Consider the following 15050-nt stretch of genomic DNA (forward strand, 5'->3'; position numbering starts at 1 on the left):
GAAAAGGAACCTGTTACTTGTTTTCGCTCCCCCTCCCTGCTGCAGCAGGGGCCCCAATAAAGCCTTGCCTGAATTTCTTGTTTGGCCTCTTAATTTCTATTGATGGGGGAAGACCAAGAACCCTGGTTGGCAACAGAATCTTGTGTTCAGCCTGAAGTTACCACCTCCGCTTGGGTGGGGGCCTTACTTCCTGTAGAAGAACTCAAAGGTATTGTTATGTATATTCCCTGAGGAGGAACCAGGATCTTGCCCCATCGCTGCACTATAGTTTCTTGATAGTTCCTCCTTTGTTTCTGCATTCCCTATTTCCTTATTTGAATCTGCTCTTTGGTACTCAGGGAAGGTCTAGAAGGCTGAAGCCTTTATCCTGCAAATATGAAATGGGGGACCTGATCAACTATACTTCAATAAAATTAAAAAATAATAAAAAATTTCAAAAAAAGAAAAGAAATAGGGGACACTCAAAAGGCTTTTGTGCCCAGGAGGACCCCACAGGGTCCTTCTCGGTTCAACAATACTTCTGTGAGGCAAGAGTTAATCTGGCTGAATTAATCCAGTCCCACTTCCAAGTCACAAGAAGAGCTCCCCATTTAGATAGAGCTGGGGGGGGGGGGCGCCGTAGAGTGGAGTCAGCACTGGCCTTAGAGACACAACTCCTGGGTGCAAGTCCTAGCTCGAGGCTGGCCACAAAAGTTTGAACGAGTCATGAAATCTCTCACAGGCTGGGTGTTCACATCTGCGAAGCGGTTCACAGCTTTATTATCCGTTGAATTAAGAAGGACAATGCATGTGAAAGCCCTTGGTAAACGGTGAGGTGTTTTTATTACATGTACGTGGCAAATAGTAAAACGTACAACGCTTTGCTGATTAGTCTTGCCCGGGAAAGCATAGTATCCCTTTCACAGCTATTCCTAGAAAATAGTTACCTATAATAGCTACTTCAGAACTCTCTCCAGCAGGGTTTCTCTTTTCTGCTGGCTGCTGAGAAGCTCTGAGCCGAATTTGGGACTCACCTGCAGCAAGGTCGTAGATCCCTCTGGTAGCAGATCTCTTTCCAGACTTATTTGGTTTGATTGATTGACTGTCATTTTTCTCTTTTATTTGCACGACATTCTATTTTATGTCTCTGTCTTAAATTCCTTTTTGGGACACGGCAGGGTATAAGTAAGGACGTACTATATACACATAGAAACACCGGTCATTTTGCAAGCATTTAAAATGCCTTTGTTTTATTTTTTTTAAATAAATTTATTTATTTTATTTATATAGTTTTGTCTGTGTTGGGTCTTTGTTGCTGCGCTGGGGCTTTCTCTAGTTGTGGCGATCTGGGGCTACTCTTCGTTGGGGTACTCGGGCTTCTCACTGTGGTGACTTCTCTTGTTGCGGAAAATGGGCTCTAGGCGCGCGGGCTTCAGTAGTTGTGGCGCATGGGCTCAGTAGTTGTGGCTCGCAGACTCTAGAGCGCAGGCTCAGTAGCTGTGGTGCAGGGGCTCAGTTGCTCCGTGGCATGTGAGATCTTCCCGGACAAAGGCTCGAACCCGTGTTCCCTGCATTGCAGGCAGATTCTTAACCACGGTGCCACCTGGGAAGCCCAGTGCCATTGTTTTGTCTAGTTTAAAGCAAGGTTATGTTTGTGACTTAAGCTGGGTCATAGTAAAATACAGTACAATTGCACTTGAGATGAAGCACAGGAAGCCGTCCAGCACCGCACCTGGCTTATGAAAAGGTTCCAGCAAATGCTAATTTCATGTGAAATTCACCAGACACATCCAGACACAGAGGCATTAAGTGGCTGTAAGGGGCTGTTAGAGGGTTTCAACCCACTCCAGTTTTCCTCCCCGCCTCTTTTGCCGGAACTGTTCCGGTGGGGTGTGGAGTGCGGAGCGAGGTGGAGGCGGAGCAAAGACGGAACTCTAGCTTGAGCTGCGCGGGAGGCAGTGAGGCTCGCGGACAGGTGGTTACGGTTTCAATGGGAAGGAAAGCGAGAGGCCGCGATGGTAGGGAGGCTAGAGGTGGGCGCAGGGATTTTGTTGCTCCTTAGGGTGGAGCTGGAACTCCGTTTACCCACCGAGCGGGAGAAGTGGTCCCAGATCGAGTCTGGAAAGTTGGGAGAGAAGCGTGGGAGCGGGACTGCAGCCCTTGGGTAGGGTGCGCTACGCGTTCGAAGAGCGCTGCGAGGACGGGCTCCGACAGCCCAGGGCTGGTGACCCGGCCGGGAGAAGGGAAGCGCGGGTGCCGCGGGGTAAAACGCTGGGTCCACGCGGTTCTCCGCAGAAAGGCCCCTTCTTTCACCTCGGACCACCAACAAGGTGGCGTCTGGCCGGTGTGGGGGTTCCGCGTACAAGGGACAGAAACTGCTCCACTCGCCCGGGGCTTCCGAGTCACCCAGACTCACCTCGAATTCCAGCTCTTCCACCTACTAGCTGATCACCCCACTTCTCCTCAGCTTCCCCATCCTAAAAGTGGGGCTAATAACAGCACTCGTCTCTTGGGGCTGTTGCGACGAATAAATGGTACAACGTAAATAAAGCGTGTAGCCCCCAAGCCCTTGCCTAGTATCTATCACAAGCAGGGGCTGTGGTCATTACTGTCACCTTTTCGGCAATTCCCTGGCGGTCCAGTGGTTAGGACTCGGGGCTTCCACTGCAGGGGGCACTGGGTTTGATCTCTGGTCTGGGAACTAAGATCCTGCAAGGTGCGGTCGTCCCCAAAAGACCACAAAGATGCTGGGACGGACTGGCGCCAAGCTGGGCGGAAGGCAAGACCCAGGAGGTGGGCGGGGGTTGGTGGTGACGTGGACAGGTCCGACCCAAGCTCTCGCGGCTTCCTCTACCCCGGGTCGGTGCCAAGGGCTGGACAATCGGCGGGGTGGCTGCCCGGCTCCACCATCTCGGAACGTGCGAGGCGGCGGGTTTCGGGATGACTTCGTGCGGGTGAGTGTCCCCGAAGCAGAGAAAAGTGGGAGGTCAGACTTGGCCAGCCGGACGCGCCGTCGGGAAGCGGCCAGGTGCGGGGGCCGCGGAAGCCAGGGCCGAGGGAGGGGGCAGCCGGTCTCTAAATTAAGTCCAGCCGGTCCCCTGCGTAGGTGGAGCAGCGAGGAGACAGTACCTGGGGACGGTATTGAGAGCCCCTGCTCGTTTTCCAGCGCTGCGCTCCAGGGAACACTGGTTTTCGAGGTGGAAAATTCGACGTGGAGGCTGCCTCTCGTGCTTGGAGTGCGTAGCGCTGTGGTGCCGAGCGTGGGGGGCGGCCTGGAACCCGGACGCTCTGACCGGGGCTGGACATGTGGGTCCCTGGTGATGTGGGTCCCCGGCGAGGGGACCGCGGGCTCCGGGCAGTCGGGAAACCTAGGCTGCTCCTTCTTACGCAGCTTCAGAAAACAGCCCGGGGTTTTGGGGTCAGGGGTTTCGAAAAGTAGGTTTTCAGGTTCAGGCGACAGCCTCGAGGCAGAGTGAGCGTCTGTTTTGGGGCTCCGGGCGCTAAAGTCTCTAAGGAATAGCATATTAATTAACGGGGGAAGAGTAGACTTGGAGGGCTCATTTAGTTTTTATAAACCAGGAAGAAGGATCAGAAATACATTTTGTGCCTTTTATCCCCAAAGTTTACTTTTTCTTTTTCTTTTTCAAAACTAGAACGATCATTTAACGCTAACAAGGAAGGTGTCTCCCGACAATGCAAAAACGTGCTGGTCAGATGATGTTTCATGAGCACTAAAATGAAACACGTTGTACAGAGGCTGTGGCGGAGCGAGGGGAAGGAGGCAGCCCTCGTGTCGCCGAAAGTCCCTGGCTAAGGCTTTCATTCCAGCACCTTCCTCATTCCCTCACCCCACATTCCTGGTGCCAACGAACTTAACGCTGGCAAGTGCTCGGCAAACTTGACTTTCCTTTCACATATGGGCAGCTGGAACCGTGAACAAAAGGTCTGGGTTTTAAATGATGTTGTTGCTGTTTAATTTACATCTCTATGATCTTAAGGCGGCTGGCCTTTGTGGCCTTGGGGAAGTAACGTTTCTTCCTCCGGAGAAACTATTTCTTTTCTTTGCCTTTTTAGTTTTCTTTTTTATTAAAAAGTATCTGGCTTTAGGGCTTCCCTGGTGGCGCAGTGGTTGGGAGTCTGCCTGCCGATGCAGGGAACACGGGTTCGTGACCCGGTCCGGGAGGATCCCACATGCCGCGGAGCGGCTGGGCCCGTGAGCCATGGCCGCTGAGCCTGCGCTTCCGGAGCCGGTGCTCCGCAACGGGAGAGGCCACAACAGTGAGAGGCCCGCGTACCGCAAAAAAAAAAAAAAAAAAGTATCTGGCTTTGAAATAGGTATTTCTGATTTTTGTCCCTCTGAGATAGGCTAGTTGACTCCAACACACCGTACCAACACCAGTAGCACGCAGTAAACTCAGTAAATGTTAGGGTTTTTTTGCATATTAGTAAGTTTTATTTAAAACTAAAATGCCAGTGACTTAGACTAGCTGGCAGGAATAATCTAGATTTTCATATTTTTTATTCTTCGGTAATACCGCAGGACCTTCATCGGCAAATGCAGCATGTGGCATGAGTCAGGGGAAATGAAGCAGCGTTATGTTGAGCACTGTGTCTCCAAAAACAGTTTTCAGACTGATGGGAAATACAGACAAGAGGGCTGTTAGTTGGTAAATTCATTTCATTTCATTCAGTGTGGTGCACTTATTTGTTACGTATAGGCCCTGTTCTAGACTGTGCCACTAGTGTTCACCGAAGCTCTCTTTGAAGGATTATGTCCATGCCATAGTTGTGGAAATGGAGAATGAAATGAGGTTTGCCCAAGGACTACAATGGAAGGAGCAGGTTGGAATCCAGCTCCATTTGGGGATAAAGCCAGTAATTTTTTGATTGTGTGGGACATTTTATTCATAATATTTCATTCCACAGAAGTCTGATAATCCTACCACGTGCGAGGCATCATACTAGGTACTGGGAATACAACTGACACGACCTCTTGGAGAAGTTATGACTCTAGCGTATTTGACATCATCAGCTGATCATTTTTTAATACTCCCCTTCTCTATAGGACAGAATTATTTTCAGTAATAATATGTAATACCAATGATAATTACTGTTGTCTTGCTTTCTTTTCATTTGAAGACAATTTTAAAAAATTACAATTTTTAAAGATATGCAAACTGGATAAAATATTTTATGTATGAATTAATCCATACGTGGTAAATTCACACTTACCAGACAAAATATACTTGGCAGTCTGCACTGTTTTAAATTTTAAACACTAATGAAAAACTCAAAGTGCTCACATGAATGGCCGAATTGAAGTAACTGATGCTTGGTTTCATCTTTAAAATCGCTGTGCTATTACTGTTTATTTCACATCTATTGCATAGATGGAGGAATGAGTAGTACCCCCTAAGTTAGGGACACAAACTTCTCCCTAAGCCAGCTTGAACAATTCTGAATGTTATATATTTACTCTGATTGCAAGTTGACTCTTGAAAGGAGCCTATGTTGCTGAGCCAGGTAGTATGTTAAAATCTCACACCAGGACTGTGGATATGTCTATTTCTCCTTTGAATTCTTTCAGGATTTTGCTTTATGTATTTTGAGGCTATGTTATTAGAATAAAGAATTGTTATCTCTTCCTGTAAACTGAATATGTTATAACTTGAGGTATTTGTGGTTTTGGCTTTTTGTCTTAAAAGTCTACTTCATTTGATATTAATATAGAGATATCAACTTTATCTTCGTTACACTTGGTATATTTATCTTCCGTTTTACTCTCAGTGTTTCTATATCACTGTTTTAGATGTGTCTCCTGCAAACCGTGTATAATTGGGCTTCTTTTTTCCATCCGTTCTGATTGCCTTATGTTTTAATTGGAGCATTTAATCAGTTTACATTTATGTAATTATTGATACAATTGGTTTAAATCTAACATCTCAATGAGTGCTTTCTGTTTGTTCTACCTGGTCTATGTTCTTCTCTTTTCTTGTGCTATTTTGTATTATTTTATTATCCCATTTTCCTATTGAATATTATTTCTTATTTGTACTACTTCTATAGTAGTTACTCTATAGATTATAACATATTCTTGACCTATCATAGTCTAAAATTACTTGGTATTTTTAATCTTCTTCCTAGACAATGTGAAGACCTTGGAACGATTTTAGTCTGTTTGCTGCCTTTCCTGACTTACATGTCATTACTTTACCCTTTTTTGGTTATAGTGTGCTTTATGATTTTTTTTACTGTTTTGTTTAGGAACAAAACACTATTAATTTACACAGTCAGTAGTCATCTAGACTTACCCACTTATTTGTCATTTTTATTTCTTTTCCTTCTTTCCTTATGATCTTCCTTCTGGAGTAATTTGCCTTTAGTAGTTACTTTAGTGCAAGTATACTGGTGACAGATTCCCTCAAATGTTGCTTGTCTGAAAATGCCTTTATGGGCACCTTCATTTTTGAATAGTTCTGATGGTATAGAAGATATTTCAGTCTCTGGCTTCCCGTATAATCTGCTGGAAAGTTAACTAACAATCTCTTTTATTTTATTTATTTATTATTATTATTTTTTGCGGTACGCGGGCCTCTCACTGTTGTGGCCTCTCCCGTTGCGGAGCAGAGGCTCCGGACGTGCAGGCTCAGCGGCCATGGCTCACGGGCCCAGCCGCTCCGCGGCATGTGGGATCTTCCCAGACTGGGGAACGAACCCGTGTCCCCTGCATCGGCAGGCGGACTCTCAACCACTGCGCCACCAGGGAAGCCCCCCCTTAATATTTATTAGCTCCTTCTTTGGTGCATAGGCAACAGCCTCCACAGTATGGAATCCAGCTTCTTCCAATTTCTTCACATCATTGGCATGTATGCCACATTGCTCTAATCGAGAAATAGGTTGTGGGTCAAAGCTCTCTTCTTCCACCGAAGTATCTGCATTTGCTTCAAGCTGTATCTGCATAGCCACTACTTAGTGTTCAATACTCCGCCTGCAGCGTAACTTGCCCGGGCGGGCTGCGGGCTCTGACTACAGTCCGCCGGACCCGCGCGCGCCCGACCCTGGACGGACTGCAGACCCGCTCGCCTGTGCGCCACTTCTCTACACCCTTGCTCCGGCCTTCTGCATGAAACCCAGGCGAGTTACAGCTCCTAACTGCGCTCCTGGGGCGCGTCTCAGCTCTCTTCAGGCCTCGGTCTCAGGCGGCAGCGCCCACTCCGTCTGCCGCTCTTATTTTATTTTTTTATTGAAGTATAGTTGATTTACAATGTTTCAGGTGTACAGCAAAGCGATTCAGTTATACAGATACATATATATATCTATTCTTTTTCAGTTTCTTTTCCATTATAGGCTATTACAAGACACTGAATATAGTTCCTTGTGCTATACAGTAGGTCCTTGTTTATCTGCTTTATATATATCAGCGTATATCTGTTAATCTCAAATTCCTAATTTATTCCTCCCGCCCCTCCGCCTGCCTTGGCAGTTATAGTCTGACTTATCTTCCAGTCTTGTCTAATTGTCTGTTAAATTCATCCACTTAACTTTTCAATAGTGTTATTTTATTTTGTATTTCTAAAATTTCTGTCTGTTTCCTTTTGTATTCTCCAATTTTGTGTTAAAATTCTCCATAATTAATTTACAGTTCTTTAATACTAAGTCTATTTACTTTACAATATATGTCTGATAACTCCAGTATCTGAAGCCCTGTGTTCTTATTGCCTTATTTTCCTCTTTTTAAAAATACTATCTCCGCATGTGCCAAACAATGTCTTTACAAAATAGTTCGTGAAAATAATCTGAGACCTAGGATAACTTCTGCCAGAGATGATTTATGTTTTGTTCTGCTAGGCACTGGGTTCACTAGCAATGTGGGATTGCCTCAATCCAACTTCAAGAGATGACGGGAAGCCTTATGGCCAGGCCTGGGAATTCCTATCTGATTCTGGTTCACTCCTCCGAGGTGTAAGCCATTGGAGTTCCAATGCAAAGCAAAGGGGATTCACCAGGAACGCCCCCCACCCCACCCCCCGCCCATCTCCACTCACGGTGGATCTTGGACTCTAACGTTTATTCCCTTAACCCCAAGGGGCTGAGATAAACATGCTCAGCCTGTGAGCTGCCCACTTAGGAATCAGCAAACACATCCAGAGGAAAAAGTAGCCTCCATCCTTAGCCTCCGTTATCTCTTGAATCCAGTTCCAGTAATTCTTCACCGTCTTGGTAGCCATCTGATCCTTTCAGGCAGATTTGTTGTTGTAGTTGTTCAGCTTTTCTAGTTGTCATCAGTGAGAACGTTGGTCTGAATTGCCCAGTCAATTGTTATTGGAGGCAGAAGTCTTCTTTTGCCTCTAAGGCTCTTAGACTAGCCAGTAGAGGAGGCAGGAGCTCCATCAGAATGTTTTTCTGACTTTCTACCAATCACGGTAGAGGATGGGGTATAGCCAATTCTAATTTAGTTCAAGGAAAAAAGGATAATGTTATCTGTGTTCTTAATATAGTGAAGCAATTCATAGGTATTATATAATTACATAATAACTCATAGTTGTTATGTAAATAATTTGACTACGTTTCTGTTACTTGCAACCAAAAATTCCTGACTAAAATATTTAAAAGTAGTGTGTATATATCACCTTTGCCCACAATTTCACCAAACCTTTTTGGTTATTTATGTATAATTAATTAATTAATATATTTATTTTATTTATTTGGCTGTGTTGGGTCTTCGTTGCTGCTCGTGGGCTTTCTCTAGTTGCAGCGAGCGGGGGCTACTCTTCGTTGTGGTGTGCGGGCTTCTCATTGCAGTGGCTTCTCTTGTTGCGGAGCACGGGCTCTAGGCGCACAGGCTTCTTAGTCGTGGCACGTGGGCTTAGAATTTGTGGCTCACGGGTTCTAGAGTGCAGGCTCAATAGTTGTGGCGCTAGGGCTTAGTTGCTCTGCGGCATGTGGGATCTTCCCTGAGCAGGGCACGAACCAGTGTCCCTTGCATTGGCAGGCGGATTCTTAACCACTGTGCCACCAGGGAAGTCCCACCCTTTTTGGTCATTAACTTAATAGGCATAAAATGCTACTTCAGGGCTTCCCTGGTGGCGCAGTGGTTGAGAGTCCGCCTGCCGATGCAGGGGACACGGGTTCGTGCCCGAGTCCGGGAAGATCCCACGTGCCGCGGAGCGGCTAGGCCCGTGAGCCATGGCCGCTGAGCCTGCGCGTCCGGAGCCTGTGCTCCGCAGCGGTGAGAGGCCCGCGTACCGCAAAAAAAAAAAAAAAAAAAAAAAAGCTACTTCAGTGTTATTTTCAATATCAATCTTTTTAACTTATAGGTGAGAACAAATATTTTCCTGTGTGTTCACCTGCTAAATGTACTTTTTCTTCGGTCAGTCATTTCTTCATATTCTGTGCCCATTTATTACTTGGTGTCTTGGTGCTTTTCTCATTGGTAAATTAAGATTAAACCTTTGCTCTCATATTTGTTAGGAACCATTTTAGTAGTCTAATACTACCCTTTTGATTTCAGTTTTTTTTTTCACTGTGCAGACATTTTTAAAAGTTCTGATGCATCTCTAAATATTTAAATCTTTCTCTTTGTAGATGTTTCTATGCTGTCAAAGTGTCATGGTTCACAAAGGGATTATTGTAATAAAGCTCACAGAATCATGAGACTACTTTTTTAGGCGAAAGGAAAATCTTGACTAATTGGTTTCCACTGTCTGCAGAGACAGCTTAACATCAGACCCTACTTGCTCGGGTACAAGAGTGCTTTGGGGCAATGAGAATCACCACCTTCGACTGAGGACTCAGGCTGCCTCTCTAGTTTCTGCCCGGTCCCAAAGCTCTCTGTACTTGGACTAGGAGAACCACTTGGCAGGGTTAACAGCTTCACCTGGCTTGAAGGGACAAGTTGCCATCAGCTGATACACATGACAAGCTCATTTCCTTATTTCTCATTGACTTTATAAATTGGATTTTGGCCCTTTTTCGAATGTTTCTCAAATATGGTCCAACCAGAACAGCAGACCCATACAATTATAATTTTAATATCCCCACATAAGCACATAAACAGTGTGATTTTAACAGTGTAGAACATTTGTAGTCGTCTGTTAAAAATTCGGCTGTTGAACATTTTATTAGGAATCTCCTACCGAACAATTCCTATTAATGCTATTAATAATTAATTAATTCCTATTAATTCCTATTAATGCATCACAAAATGCTGTCCCTAGCTGGAACCAGCTTTGATAAATCAAAACTCCAAGCTGAGAGGGGTCTGATCAGATGGTTGAAACTTGACTAAGAGGAAGTAAAGGCCTTTTTTCTGCAGGCATGTCTATAACTTGAATAGTTTAAATATATCTATCTTGTTCTGAATGCCATTTTAGAAAATTCAGATGTTACAGAAATATATAATAAAATAGTGAAAATTCCACATAAAATTACACTCAAGTATTTCTGGACTTTGTTTGTTTGTTTTTAATATTTATTTGGCTGCATCAGGTCTTAGCCACGGCACACGATATCTTTTGTTGCGGCACATGGGCTTCTCTCTAGTTGTGGTGCTTGGGCTCTAGAGCGCTCGGGCTCAGTAGATGTGGCACGGCGAGCTCTCTAGTTGCTGCGCAGAGGCTTAGTTGCGGTGTGTGGGCTTAGTTGCCCCTTGGCATGTGAGATCTTAGTTCCCCAACCAGGGATCAAACCTGCGTCCCCTGCATTGGAAAGCGGATTCTTAACCACTGGACCACCAGGGAAGTCCCAAGTATTTCTGGACTTTGGTTTATTCCATTTACCTATATGCTTATTCTTGAATCAATAACATGCTTTTAGTTAACTCTAGCTTTACAATAATTTTATTCTCTAGTAGTATGGCTCTCCTTATGTATAATATTTTCCTTGCTATTCTCATGTGTTACTTCATTTTGAGTCATTTTGACAAATGAAAAAAAATTTTTGTTGTGGGTTCATTTATGTAGTTATTGTATTGAATTTATACATTAATATAGGGTGAAGTTCCATTTTCACAGTGTGGAATTATTCTTAGTCAAGAATAAGAAATTTATCTCCATTTATTTGTACTTCCCTAATATACTGGTTTTTCTTAATTCTTTTATTTATCTATCTATCTATCTGTCTATTTATTTATTTATTAATGGCTGCGTTGGGTCTTCGTTGCTGCGCGTGGGCTTTCTCTAGTTGCACAGAGCGGGGGCTACTCTTCGTTGTGGTGTGTGGGCTTGTCATTGTGGTGGCTTCTATTGTTGCAGAGCATGGGCTCTAGGCGTGGGCTTCAGTAGTGCAGCACACAGGCTCGGTAGTTGCAGCGTGTGGGCTCAGTAGTTGTGGCTTACGGGCTTAGTTGCTCCCCGGCATGTGGGATCATCCTGGACCAGGGATAGAACCCGTGTCCCCTGCATTGGCAGGCGTATTCTAACCACTGCGCCACCAGGGAAATCCCTTTCATTACGTTTTGACTCATGGTTGTTGGCTTATAGAAAACTGGGTAATGTGGTGTTTAAAAGTGTGGTCTGAAAAAAAAAAAGTGTGGTCTGGTTTTGAATCCTGCATCTAACACCAACCAACTGTGCACGTTGCTTTCGCCCTCAGCTAATTCATCTGTTAATTGGGTGGAGTAATGGAACGTCTTTATTATGTTGTGAGAATTAAATACACACAAAGCTCTTGGCAGAGGGGTAAAACATAGTAGGTGGTCACTAGATTATAACTATAATTATTATGATTTTTAAAATATTTATTTTGTAACTAGCTACCTTACTAAAATCTCAGTTTCTAATAGTTTCCCATTTAAAACATTCTAGTTTTTCCAAATATGCAATTATTATGTATTGTAAATAATTATATTTTTAATTACCCTTTGAGTTATATATCTTTTTTAGTCCATAAGCTAATTTTATTGCATTTATTAATACTTTCATGATAATATTAAATAATAGCAGTGGGCATTCTTATCTTGTTCCTGGATATAATGGAGTTTTGCATAATGCTGGCTTTGGCTTGAAAGGTAAATCTTTTGCCATGTTAAGAAAGCAGCCACCTATTCTTATTTTACCTGAGGAATTTTTACTTAATTGTTTATAAATCCCAAAGTTTTATTTTTTTTATTTTTATTTTTTTCCAAAGTTTTATTTTTAAAATTGTCAAACTAAAGAAAGCTTGAAACAATGTTACTGAATACACTCATACACCCTGCACCTAGATCCACCTAGGTTAATATTTTATCACATTTGCTTTATCTCTCACCCCTACTTTCAAATGGCTGAACCACTGAAAAGAATTTTCAGACATCTTAACACTTCACCCGTAAATACTTGAGCATACTTCTAAGAATAACAGCATTCTCCTATATAATCATAATATAATGATCTCACCTAAAAAAAATGAACAATTCCCTAACATGATCTAACATTCAGCCCATGCTCAAATGTTCACAATTGTCCCCTAAATGGCTTTTTAAATTTATTTTATTGAAGTATAGTTGATTTACAATGATGTGTTAATTTCTATTGTATAGCAAAATGATTTAGTTATGCACATTCTTTCCCATTATGGTTTATCACAGGATATTGAATATAGTTCCCTGTGCTATACAGTAGGACCTTGTTGCTTATCCATTCTCTATATAATAGTTTGCACCTTCTAATCCTAAACTCCCAATCCTTCCCTCATCCACCCCCCTCCCCCTTGGCAACCACAAGTCTGTTCTCTATGTCTGTGAGTGTTTTTTTCTTTTGGTTGCTCTGCGCGGCCTTGTGGGATCTCAGTTCCATGACTAGGGATTGAACTGAGGCCATGGCAGTGAAAGCACAGAATCCTAACCACTAGGCCACCAGGGAACTCCCCTGTGAGTCTGTTTCTGTTTTGTAGTAAGTTCATTTGTGTCATATTTTAGATTCTACATATAAGTGATTATCATATGATATTTTTCTCTGTCTGACTTACTTCACTTAGTGTGATAATCTCTAGGTCCAATCAACATGCTGCAAATGGCATCATTTCATTCTTTTTTATGGCCAAGTAGTATTCCATTGTGTGTGTGTGTGTGTGTGTGTGTGTGTGTGTGTTATATACATATATACCACATCTTCTTTTATCCATTTATCTATCAATAGACATTTAGATTGCGTCCATGTCTTGGCTATTGTAAATAGCACTATTGTAAATAGTGCTGCAGTGAACATTGTGGTGCACGTGTCTTCTCGAATTATAGCTTTCTCCGAATATTTGCCCAGGAGTGGGATTGCAGGATCATATCGCAACTTTATTTTTAGTTTGAGGAACCTCCATACTGTTTTCCGTAGCGGCTGCACCAATTTACATCTCAACCAACAGTGTAGGAGGGTTCTGTTTTCTTCACATCCTCTGCAGCATTTGTTATTTGTAGATTTTTAAGTTATGGCCATTCTGACTAATGTGAGATGGTACCTCACTGTAGTTTTGATTTGCATTTCTCTAATAATTAGTGCTAAATGTCTTTCAAAACTGTTTTTTGAAACAATGATCCAGTCAAAGTTCACACATTGCATTTTGTTGTTTGATCTTTTTAGTCTCCTTAAACTATCAAAAGCTATCCCATCCCTCCACTTTTTTCTTTTTTCTCTTTTCATAGCATTGTCTTTTTGAAGAGTCCAGGCCAGTTGTCTTACAGAACGGTCCACATCCTGATGTGTCTGATAGTTGTTGATGGTGTTATTCAGTTTGCTTTTTTATCTGCTGTTATTTCCTATAAACTGGTAGTGAGGTCTCTGAGTCTTGATTACATTTTGATTGAACATTTTTGGCATTAATACTCCATAAGTGATTTGTGTGCTTCATATCACATCATATCAGGGGGACATTTTGTTAGGCTGTCTCACTATTAGTGATGCTCATTTGGATCACGTGGTTAAGGTAGTGACTACCTGATCATTCCATTGTAAAGGTGAGTTTTTTTCTCTTTGTAAATAGTAAGCAATCTGGACGTTGGCACCATTCAATATCCTGCTCCCCAACAGCCTTCCACCCGCTGGTTTTAACATGCATTGATGGTCCTGGCCAGAATCATTTATTACATTGGTGGTAGCAAAGTGGTGATTTATTTCTCTAATTCTGTCATTTCTCCTACATACATTAATTTTCATTTTTTTGTAAAGAGGAGCTTTTTTTCTTCAATGGAAGATTAAGATTTCAATTACAGAAAAATTGATAAAAGATTAAGATTTCAATTACAGAAAAATTGATAAAATATATTTGTATGCAGAAATATAAGCAAAGAAAAAAGGGAAAAGTTCTGGAGGTCCATTGTATGACAATGTGAACAATATACTTAACGTTACTGAGCTGTACACTTAGAAATGGTTAAGGTGGTAAACTTTATGTTTATTCCCACAATTAAACATTTTTTTTAAAGAAAAAAGACAAGTGACAAATTGGGAAAGACAACCTTAGCTATTTACACCACAGACAAAAGGTGAATATCTCTATACATCAAGAGCTTCTAAAATTAGGGAAGGAAAAGCCTGTAGAAGAATGCGCTAGAGCAGGGCTTCTCCAATTGTGGGCCGTAGAATCCCGAGGGTCCCAGTGACCCTCAGGGGGTCTGCAAGGTGAAAACTATTTCATGATAATAGTAAGATGCTACTTGCTTTTTTCACTGTGCTGACATTTGCACTGATGATGCAAAGGCAATGATGGGCAAAACTGCTGCTGGTACCTTAGCTTGAACTGGTGGGAGTTGTACTTTCCCACCACACTCAGGGAAAAAAGCCAGTTTACTTCAGAATATCCTTGATGAAACAGTAAAATCGATTGATTTTTTTTAAAAAGTGTCAATTTTAAGTAGATTTTTTGATGATAGGTACACGTAAAACATTCCTGACAGAGACTGAAGTGCAGTGATTGTTGTCTCAAGAAAAAGTGCTTGTGCAATTTGAGTAGCGAGCTGAAGTAGCTGCTTTTCTTTTTTTTTTTTTTAACTTATTTATTTTTGGCTGTGTTGGGTCTTCATTGCTGCAGGAGGGCTTTCTTTAGTTGTGGCGAGCTACTCTTCATGGTGGTGTGTGAGCTTCTCATTGTGGTGGCTTCTCTTG

The 15050-nt window shown here is 42.7% G+C and overlaps 1 protein-coding gene across 1 annotated transcript in view; it reads left to right on the forward strand.

The window, feature by feature from the left end:
* Positions 1 to 1994: 1994 nt before the first annotated feature.
* Positions 1995 to 15050, forward strand: part of B4GALNT2 (beta-1,4-N-acetyl-galactosaminyltransferase 2 (SID blood group)) — a gene marked incomplete at both ends in the record, with an annotated part of 54096 nt that continues 41040 nt past the window's right edge. The window contains 3 exon segments of the mRNA XM_082861585.1: positions 1995 to 2143; positions 3086 to 3150; positions 3153 to 3219. Coding sequence (XP_082717711.1) covers positions 1995 to 2143; positions 3086 to 3150; positions 3153 to 3219 — 281 coding nt within the window.

This window comes from Leucopleurus acutus, assembly GCF_964270905.1.
Source record: "Leucopleurus acutus genome assembly, chromosome: 19".
In the NCBI taxonomy this organism is placed as follows: Eukaryota; Metazoa; Chordata; class Mammalia; order Artiodactyla; family Delphinidae; genus Leucopleurus; species Leucopleurus acutus.